Source organism: Lathyrus oleraceus, chromosome 5 (genome assembly GCF_024323335.1).
Source record: "Lathyrus oleraceus cultivar Zhongwan6 chromosome 5, CAAS_Psat_ZW6_1.0, whole genome shotgun sequence".
Lineage (NCBI taxonomy): Eukaryota > Viridiplantae > Streptophyta > Magnoliopsida > Fabales > Fabaceae > Lathyrus > Lathyrus oleraceus.
In genome coordinates this window covers 25024525-25035930 of record NC_066583.1, presented here as the reverse complement: position 1 = coordinate 25035930, position 11406 = coordinate 25024525, and the positions used below count along the sequence as shown (strand labels likewise).

Here is an 11406-nt window from a genome sequence, read left to right as displayed (position 1 = left end):
CGCAACCCATTCATGCCACACACCCAACCTCAAAACCAAGAATCAAACCCTATCCACCAACAACCATACACATCCACCACAATAATCTATAGCCCATATGATTCATACAATTCATGTCACCGTAGCCCCCCACCAATGACCACCCAAACATCCCATCGCTACAACATCCAACCATTGTTTGACTATAGTATACCCCGGGAACCATTGTTTCGTTTCCAAACCGACTAAATGTCCCAATTCGGACAACCATATCGTCCGCAATTCACCCAACCACAACGACTCAACTACGACAACATGGGCAGTGCCCTTAAGTACGGAAGCGCCGTTGGCGAGAACCCCCTAGCTATTGGGAACAAATGATGACACATATATCAAATACCGTTGGACCTTCCACCAGACCTTCACACCAGTCACCATTGGATCATGTCAGCACTCAAAGACCCCAAATACCTCAGGAAAATCGTGGGAGACCTCGAAGACAGACTAACGCACCTGGATGTGGAACAAGGGGGCGTTTCAATCGGACGAGTCATTGAATTTCTTGTCAATTCCATGTAATTTTTACTTTTAGTATTTTTTTTAATTAATTATAAATTTAACATTTAAAATTAAAAAAAAATAATTAAAGGTGCATGTGCCACATGCATTGGCGCATACACTATGAAGTGTAGGCATGCGCCAATGTATGTGGCACCACACATGCATGCGCCAAGAGGCCCGACACCTAGGTGCAAAGCCATTGGGATCATGCACCAACTTCAATGACACCTCCTCTCTAGATTAATTGGATGTGCAAGTTCAATTGACGCATCTGTTAAAAAAGATGATTATTTTGGTATATTTTTTGAAATTTTGATTATTTTAATATTTTATTTAAAAATATTGATTATCTTTGAAAAAAAAATCCTTTTACTCCCTCCGTTTTAAGATTTTTTTTTAAAATGTCATTTTTATTGTTTCATATAAAAAATAATTACTATTTTATTTATGAGATGAATTACTATGCACTGTTAGTATAAAAAGATTTATATTGTCGATTCATCACCATCACTCGTTTGCATTACTTTATAGGTTTTTAAAATAAAAGTCAAACTTATTTCAATATCTAACGGATATGATTAACTGAAAATATAAAATTATTTTATACTGTCGGTGTATATCAATTAAATTCTTTATTTATTTATATGCTTTAATTATTAGTTTGTACAATAATTCTAATATATTAATAAGACCAATTTGATAAAAAAAAATCTTATGACAATATTATTATATTTTAAAATGGTGTAAGAATGAACTTTCCCTTGCCTTCTCTTAGTTTTTGTGCAAGTAAATATACAAGAAGCTGAAGCAGCCACGACCCAATAAACAAAGTTACGATTTCACCCTTGTACAGCACAATCGTTAGATAAACGGATGCAGTCCAGGCCACGTACATGATAGATAAGAACCACCCAAATCTATGGCACGAAATCAAGCACATTGTCTCTTACATTACAACACATTCTAAAACTAAATAATCTCAATTTCACACACTACACACACAATTTAACCATCATACTTATTCATTCTTTCCCCCTTCAAAAATTTCCAACAATCTAGTTTAACATAAGATAGATACTGCCATGGCCTTCACCACCACTTCTCTCCTTTCCACAAACTTCTTAGGAGCAAGAAACATCCCAACCCCCAAAACAACCAAACCCTCCATTTCACTACCAGTTTTCTACAAAACCAAATTCACAAACTCTCTAAAACCAAACAATGGTAATAACTATTCAGAACCACTCAAAACCGCCGCTGTTTCCGCTCTTATCTTATCCTCTATGTCTCTAAATATAACTCCGGTGGCTCTCGCCGTCGATAATTCCACATTACCTCCACCACAACCACCGGTACTCGAAGCTCAACCAAATCAACTAAACCCTACAAACTCATCCTCGCCGTTCTCTCCAAACATTTCACTCACAGCACCAAAGCCTCAAGCGCAATCTTCCTCCGATCTCCCCGACGGTAGCCAGTGGCGTTACAGTGAGTTTCTGAATGCCGTTAAGAAGGGGAAGGTTGAGAGAGTTAGGTTTAGTAAAGACGGCGCTGTTCTTCAATTAACCGCCGTTGATGGACGGAGAGCGAACGTTATCGTTCCTAATGACCCTGACCTTATCGATATTTTGGCTATGAATGGTGTTGATATTTCTGTTTCTGAAGGTGAACAAGGGAACGGTTTGTTCAATTTCGTTGGTAGTTTGTTATTGCCGTTTCTTGCTTTTGCGGGTTTGTTCTTGATTTTCCGGCGTGGTCAAGGAGGACCCGGTGGTCCTGGTGGGCTTGGAGGGCCCATGGATTTCGGTAGATCGAAATCCAAATTCCAAGAGGTGCCAGAAACTGGAGTGACTTTCGCGGATGTGGCTGGTGCTGATCAGGCTAAGCTTGAGCTACAAGAAGTTGTTGATTTCTTGAAGAATCCTGATAAGTACACTGCTCTGGGAGCTAAGATTCCTAAAGGGTGTCTTCTGGTGGGTCCACCGGGAACCGGTAAAACATTGTTGGCGAGGGCGGTAGCTGGTGAAGCTGGTACGCCGTTCTTTTCGTGTGCGGCTTCGGAGTTCGTGGAGCTTTTTGTGGGAGTTGGTGCTTCTAGGGTTAGGGATTTGTTTGAGAAGGCGAAGTCGAAGGCGCCGTGCATTGTGTTTATTGATGAGATTGATGCAGTTGGGAGACAGAGAGGAGCTGGAATGGGTGGCGGGAATGATGAGAGGGAACAGACTATTAATCAGCTTTTGACTGAGATGGATGGATTTTCTGGTAATTCAGGTGTTATTGTCTTGGCTGCTACTAATAGACCTGATGTCCTTGATTCTGCATTGCTTAGACCTGGAAGGTTTGATAGGCAAGTTACCGTGGATAGACCCGATGTTGCCGGTAGAGTTAAAATCCTTCAGGTGAATACTCTCTCATAACCAACTTGTTTATTTAAGGACTTTTTTGAAGCCAAAGCAAATAATTGTCTTAATATGTATCTTGCTTTGTTACCAACACAGAGGACTTAAGTTGCACTCGTGCCACAACCATAATGCTTAAAATTGCATAGAATTCCTGTTAAATACGGCTTATGCAATCTCACATTAGTCTTAAATGTGGTTGCAGATATATCTAAAATGATAATGCCATGGTCCAATTTGCAATTGCAAGCCTTTTTCTGAAACCCTTATTGATACACCTTGACATTTATTTCGTCGGTGGCAGCTAATAGCGGAGAACATGTGCATGCAGTTAGTACTTAGTACATATTTAGATTACAATTTTCTTCAAATCGAGTCTAAATACTCATTTTGTAATATTGAAAGCTGAATTGGGTAGGTGGAATTGAAAATTTCTCAAAGCTCTTTTTGTCTAGTTTATGAAATATTGTGGTTAGGATAACCTTGATTGCATCTAGTTTTGTTTGGAGGTGTTTAAATTGATTATGTTATGTGCTACTTTGTGTCTTAATTATTCTTCTCTGTCAGGTGCATTCTAGAGGAAAAGCACTTGCAAAGGATGTTGACTTTGATAAAATTGCCAGGAGAACTCCAGGATTCACAGGGGCTGATCTTCAGAATCTGATGAATGAAGCTGCTATTCTTGCAGCCAGGCGCGAGCTCAAGGAAATAAGTAAAGATGAGATATCTGATGCACTTGAAAGGATCATTGCTGGACCAGAAAAGAAAAACGCTGTTGTCTCAGAAGAGAAGAAGAAATTAGTAGCCTATCATGGTATGTTTTTTCCCCTTTCTTTTCTCTGAGTATCCAAACTTGGCAGGTTATAGTTGGTTTTTGGATCCTTAATCGCCATGCTTCTTCCTTGTTGATTTTCAGAGGCTGGCCATGCTTTAGTTGGTGCTTTGATGCCTGAATATGACCCTGTAGCTAAGATTTCCATTATACCTCGTGGCCAAGCTGGTGGTCTCACCTTTTTTGCTCCCAGCGAAGAGAGACTCGAGTCTGGATTGTACAGTAGAAGCTACTTGGAAAATCAAATGGCAGTTGCACTTGGAGGAAGGTCAGTGTAACACCATGCAATACACAGAAATTTGCACATTACATTTCCTTATTTGAAGTTCGATCTTGATTTTTGTAACTTTAGTCCCTTAATTTACTAAATTAGCCAATTAGCTCCTTAAATTAAAAATCATCAATCAATTTAGTTCATCAATTAAAATATATCTTTAGTTGACATTCATCAAAATCAATAAAACACCTACAAATTGACTTGAATAGTTTCTTGTTGCATCAAGAGATAAGCTTAAAACCTTTAAAATAGCGATGCTGGATTTGGAAAAAAGGATTAAGCTGACTGATATTGTGGAGTTTAAGTAACCAAATTACTTTTTCATAAATTTGAGGGACTATATTGACCGACATTTTCAATATCAAGGTCTAAAATACTGATTTACTTGTTTTAGGCTACTACTTACCTGTTGCATATTTTTAAGGGGCATGGTTATAGTCCTAGTATGAACTTGAAATGCAGGTCTTATTATCTTTTGCTTTTGGTCTGTAAATATTATGCAGCAGATTCCTTATCTCTTATGTATATGGCAAAACAGGGTCGCAGAAGAGGTTATTTTTGGCCAGGAAAATGTCACCACTGGGGCATCAAATGATTTCCAGCAAGTTTCCCGAGTAGCGAGGCAAATGGTTGAGAGATTTGGGTTCAGCAAAAAAATCGGACAAGTTGCCATTGGCGGGGGCGGTGGAAACCCATTCTTGGGACAACAGGTAGGCCGCGTTTTAACATAGGTTGATGAGGATATTAGTAATAACACTTGTTTTATTTTTCTCTGTAAATTGAACCTCTCAAAATAAATTTCCTCACAATTTAAAAAACTGTGATTGCAGATGTCATCACAAAAAGATTATTCCATGGCAACTGCTGATATAGTGGATAAGGAGGTTAGAGAACTTGTAGAGAAAGCATATGTTAGAGCATCAGAAATTATCAACACTCACATTGACATTCTACACAAGCTTGCTCAACTTCTCATAGAGAAAGAAACAGTTGATGGTGAAGAGTTCATGAGTCTATTTATTGATGGAAAAGCAGAATTGTATGTTTCATAATAACGTTACTCGTTAGACACAACAATGTTTGTATTATAAAATACACTGAAACATGTACACTGTAAGAATCAATTTACTAATAATTTTATCAAATTAAGGTAAAAAAATGTGCACATAAAGCTTATGCAAAAGAAAGGTTCTTCCGTCGCCACTGGTGGTGTATAACATGCTTAATGAGCAACCATACATTATGAAAGTCTCTTAAGGAGAAATAGAGGAGAGAAGAGATTATTTTAAATTGTAGTTGTTAACGTTAGATTAATAAAAGTCTCTTTTGTATAAATATTCTATATATAATATAAGAAAATTTGACGATACGGAAAATTCATTTCTGTCTAAATTAGGGATATTTTAGGTTCAAAAGTTATTTTTTTCAATCAAACTAGTACTAGGACATGAAACTGATTTTTGATTTGATTATGTAAATTTATGCTGTTTTTTTCTACATAAACCGCTTTTGATCTTATTTAGTTGAAAACCAATTAATTTAATTTAATTTTTTCATACTACTATTTACTGCCAACATGTCATTTCAGTTGAAAATTTTTGTCCTCACTTTCCTCTGTTGCTACTGGAGTTCGATAACGAAATTGGGGTCTGTGACCGTTTGTAAAGAAACAGAAGAGTCGCCATCGAATTTTATTTATTTTCAAAGAGGGAAAGGGGAAATAGTCGATAAAACTTTTGGGGAAAAGAGATGCACACAGGAAGTGCATATGGATACGAATTGGTCTAGCAACCAAGATTGGGTTCGGAAGTCGATTACGCAACGGGAAGATATTAACACCTCTCATGTCCATGGTATTCCATGGAAACCATTTAAGTTGTCTGCATGCGTAGGTATTTATCTTGTTTATTGCTTTATTTTCAAAAGAGTGTGAAAGAAGGAGATTAGATTTTTATTATTGTGTTCGCCAGTGGTTGTGGCCCTTGTGCCTACGTACCAAGAATCAGAGCTCCGTAGTTCGGAGTGGAAAATGTTTGTGGGTTGGTTGATTTTATCTTTGAGAAAAGAGTTTTCGGAGTGAGGCCTTAAGGCACAAAAATGAATTTGATGGGTTGTGTTGTTTTTACCTTGAAGAAGGGTTATGAAAAGATTGTTTGTGATTAGATTGCAATAAAGTATATGGACGAAGGTGAATATTCTAGACAAATAAGTCAAGCATTTTGTGTCAAAGATAATCAGAGTGAGGGTAAGAAAACTCCATCCTTACTCATTCCCCACCACTTAAGGCTCGTGGCGCACAATACTAATAATAATTTTATTATTTTTTGAATTTGATTATGAAAAAGTCACTTGACGTTGAATCAAAAGTTTATTGTTTTGATTATGAATGTAATATCCTGTATTTCCTTAAATACTCAAATTCCTATTATTTGAGCACAAGTGAGTTCCTATGTGCTCTAAAAGTTATCAGTTGGGATAAATACAGTGAATAGTGAATTCATATTGACTTAACTAATATTATTTGGGACTGACCTTTTATTAATTGAGACATTTTGGTAACACTAATAATGAGTCAATTGCTCTAGTAGAGTAATTATCTAAGTGTGGTATCACTCAAAATATTTTTCTACTACTCCTACCCACTTTCTATCCACACAAATATTTCAACTCTTGTTGTCCACATGTTCTCACCTAGTGGCCTCTTACCAATCACATGTAATAATACATGTTCTATGTCTCATTTTCACATATCAGTAGAAGCACTTGCAAGGGAAATGGGAAAGTTGGAGAATGGAGGAAGATAAGCTTGAGAATATTAGGAGCAAGAAGGACTTGGAAGAACAAGATCATCATCTTCATTTCATCACCTCATCCTCAACAACTTCTCCTCTTCCATACCTAAGGTGGGTTCTAAGTAGAACTTTAGATTTAGAAGTTAGGGTTTGATGAACCATGAAATTGATAACATGATATATGATATTATGATGAGTTTATCCATGAATCATGTGAACCTCCATTGATGAGGCTTCTATATGTGTTCTTGTATTTGTTGAATTCTTTGTTGGAGTTAGCTGTTATCAAGATTTTAGGAACTATAATAGGAATATAGTTATTAATTGTTAATTACCATGATTTGGCTATAATTATTCTGATTTACTTATAATTAGAAATAGGTTTTCCGTGTATATAAATATAACCTATTCCCTCCTTGTAATACACGATTGAAATAATATGAAAATTGTATATCAGTTTAACATGGTATCAGCCGCCAGGTCTTAATCCTGACCTACGGTAACACTTTCCATCCTTCTTCCATGGCCGACTCGGATTCAAACTCCGATGAGGTTACCTCGTCTTCCATTCTTGCTGAATTGACGACGAAAATGACGGAAGTTCTGAACCGTGCGTCAGCCCCATCACAAATTGGCTCTGACCATACGGTGGCACCGATTGGCATCAAGTTAGATGGCAACAACTATCCCCTTTGGTCCCAGGTGGTCGAGATGTATATCTCGGGCAAAGACAAACTAGGATATATCAATGGAGATCTCCCGCAACCCTCTCAAACAGATCCTACGTTTCGACGTTGGCGGACTGACAACGCGATTGTTAAGGGATGGATAATCAACTCAATGGACTCTTCTCTAATCAGCAACTTTATTCGCTTCTCCACTGCCAAGCTGGTGTGGGATGCAATTGCGACCACGTACTTTGATGGCAGTGACACCTCCCAGGTGTATGACCTTCGGCGACGGGTGACACGTCTTAAACAAGCCGGTGGTTCTCTTGAAAAATATTATAACGATCTCCAAGGACTTTGGCGTGAGATAGATTTTCGTCTTCCAAATCCGATGACATGTCAAGTTGATATCCAACACTACAATACACTTATCCAAGAAGAACGAGTGTATGTGTTTTTGGATGGACTTGATGACCGCTTAGATAATATCAGAAGCGATGTTTTACAAATGAAACCGTTTCCAACCGTGGAGCAAGCATATGCACATGTTAGGAGGGAAGCTCTTCGTCAGGCAGTGATGACAGACAACTCCAATGAATTATCTGGAGCAGTTCTTGCATCTAAGGGTCTCAAATTACATAGCAGTAAGATACTTTCTCAATCCAAACATAAAGAACCATCTAATGGCAAGTGCTCTCATTGTGGAGGTAACAAACATACTAGCGAGACCTGTTTTAAGCTTCATGGATATCCAGACTGGTGGACAGATTTTCAGGCTCGAAAGCGTCGCGATACAACTGATAGCAACCCGGGAAAAGCTGTAGTAGCTACTGTCGAACCCCATCTTTCCCTCATTCCAAAATCAAGTTCCCACACCACTGAAGGTAATGTTCTGATTTGCTCTAATCATGATGATGACTCTAATGCATGGATACTTGATTCCGGAGCTACCGATCATATGACGTTCGATGCTGCTGATTTTTCTGAACGTTCAATCCCTCGGCGCTCAAGTATTGCCAACGCAAATGGTGGTTTATCGGCGGTAACAGGGGCTGGAACTGTGATGTTATCACCAGCCCTTTCGCTTTCAAATACACTACTTGTTCCCTCTCTATCTCATAAGTTGTTGTCTGTGAGTCAAGTTACAAAAGACTTGAACTGTGTTGTGCTGATTTATCCGTTTTTTTGTTTCCTTCAGGATATTCTCACGAAGGAGATCATTGGGCGTGGTACTAAGAGAGGGGGACTTTACTATATGGAGGATTTTAGTGTAGGCCGAGCGCATCACATGCATTATCCAAGAAACAATAAAATGGAGCAAGTCTTACTTTGGCATCGCCGATTAGGCCATCCTTCGTTTGGCTACCTGAAACATGTGTTCCCAAACTTATTTTCAGATACATCTTTGTTGAACTTCAAATGTGAAACTTGTATTTTAGCCAAGAGTCATCGAGTTACTTTTCCATCAAGTATGAATAAAAGTAATGCTCCGTTTGCTTTAATCCATTCTGATGTATGGGGTCCATCCCCAAAATCTTCTATCTCTGGTTATCGGTGGTTTGTAATATTTGTTGATGATTGCACTCGAATGACTTGGATTTATTTGTTGAAACAAAAAAATGAAGTGATTCACATATTTCAACAATTCCATAAAATGATTCAAACTCAATACTCAAAGAAAATTAAGATCCTTCGCTCTGATAATGGTGGGGAGTTTGTAAATCATCAATTCCATGAGTATTTCAAAAAACACGGACTTATTCACGAAACCATGTGTCCACAAACCCCACAACAAAATGGTGTTGCAGAACGGAAAAATCGCCATATTCTTGAAACTGCTCGTGCTCTGTTACATGGAGCACATGTGCATCACCACCATTGGACTGACGTTGTTACTACAGCAGTATATCTCATCAATCGGATGCCATCGAAGGTCCTTGAATTTAAAACTCCGCTGCAGACCTTGTCCACATTTGTACCGCTGCCTACAATACAAATGCTGCCACCTCGAGTCTTTGGGTGTGTTGCGTTTGTTCACCTACATAAAAACCAGCGTACAAAGCTTGATCCGTGTGCCATTCGCTGCCTGTTTTTGGGATATGGTGTACACCAGAAAGGGTATCGTTGCTATGACCCTATTACTCGACGCATTTATGTAACTATGGATGTTACATTCTTGGAATTCGACCATTTCTACTCATCTGTATCACCCAATTCTTCTCTTCAGGGGGAGACACCAGAAGAAGAGTCGAAAATATATCCTAGATCTTTTATCAGAAGTTGGGCTACTAGACTGTAAACCTGTAGATACTCCAATTGTCCAGAACCACCAACTTGGAGAATATCCAGACCAAGTGCCAACAAACAAAGGAAGGTACCAGAGATTGGTTGGCAAACTTATTTACTTATCTCATACACGACCTGATATAGCGTATGCGGTAAGTGTAGTAAGTCAATTTATGCACAACCCGAGCAAAGATCACATGGATGCGGTAATTCGAATCATGCGGTACTTGAAGTCCTCGTCTGGAAAAGGCTTGATGTTCACAAAGAATAATCATGTACAAGTTGAAGGTTATACAGACGCTGACTGGGCAGGAGATATCACGAACAGAAAATCCACCTCAGGCTATTTTACATTTGTTGGAGGAAATTTGGTTACATGGAAAAGTAAGAAACAAAAGGTTGTAGCATTATCAAGTGCTGAAGCAGAGTTTCGCGGGATGGCTAAAGGTCTTTGTGAGCTTCTTTGGCTTCGAAGATTATTAATTGAAATTGGCTTTGCTCCGAACAATGCGATGAACCTTTTTTGTGACAACAAGTCTGCAATTGAAATTGCTCATAATCCGGTTCAACATGATCGGACAAAACACGTGGAAATAGATCGACACTTCATTAAGCAAAATTTGGAGACCAAGATAATTCAATTTCCATTTGTTAAATCTGAAGATCAATTAGCAGATATACTCACAAAAGCTGTATGTAGCAGAGACTTCTACAACGCACTTGACAAGTTGGCCATTCGAGATCTCTATGCACCAACTTGAGGGGGAGTGTTGGCGTTAGCTGTTATCAAGATTTTAGGAACTATAATAGGAATATAGTTATTAATTGTTAATTACCATGATTTGGCTATAATTATTCTGACTTACTTATAATTAGAAATAGGTTTTCTGTGTATATAAATATAACATATTCCCTCCTTGTAATACACGATTGAAATAATATGAAAATTGTATATCAGTTTAACATTCTTGTGATATAATGATATGGTTGTTGCTTGATTGTGTTTATGATTGTTAGGGAAAAGTAAGAATATACATGTGGTAAGGAGTTTTGATGTGTTTTCATGGTTATGTTAAAAGATTGGTTACTAGGATTGGAACAAATATTATGCAAGTTGAAAACATAGTTGTTGCAGAAGAAAATTTAGGATTTGTGCAGGGACCAATCGATTGGTCCTTAGTAACAATCGATTGTATTATCTTTCTGTTTTGAAGAAAATGAAATTTTTGCAGGACCAATCGATTGACAGTGGACTCCAATCGATGGCACAAACTTACTGACTTTGAAAACTGGAAATTATTCAGCTATCAATCAATTGACACTCAGGATCAATCGATTGATCCTCTGCATTTTTTGAAAAACAGAAATGTGAGATAAACCAATCGATTGAGCTTCCCCAACCAATCGATTGGCTCATGCCTAAAACTTCAAATTTCATTTCTTTAATGTTTCTAAATGCATTTCATCAACTATTAATCACTTGTTATGTTATACTTGTATTGAATCAATGTTGAATGTGAGAATTGCATGTTGAATCTAGTGAGTTAACCTAGTGATCGTTTTTAGGCCATAAGTTAGACTTATAACTTAAATAACATTATAAAGCGACATT

At 37.9% G+C, this 11406-nt stretch overlaps 1 protein-coding gene across 1 annotated transcript; it reads left to right on the top strand.

The window, feature by feature from the left end:
- The first annotated feature begins 1396 nt into the window (after nt 1-1396).
- Nucleotides 1397-5251, top strand: LOC127086474 (ATP-dependent zinc metalloprotease FTSH, chloroplastic). Its single transcript, XM_051027245.1, has 5 exons — nt 1397-2939; nt 3507-3753; nt 3856-4039; nt 4587-4758; nt 4879-5251. The coding sequence occupies exons 1-5, from the start codon at nt 1623-1625 to the stop codon at nt 5098-5100; spliced, it is 2142 nt and encodes a 713-aa protein (XP_050883202.1). The 5' UTR covers nt 1397-1622; the 3' UTR covers nt 5101-5251.
- Nucleotides 5252-11406: the final 6155 nt, after the last annotated feature.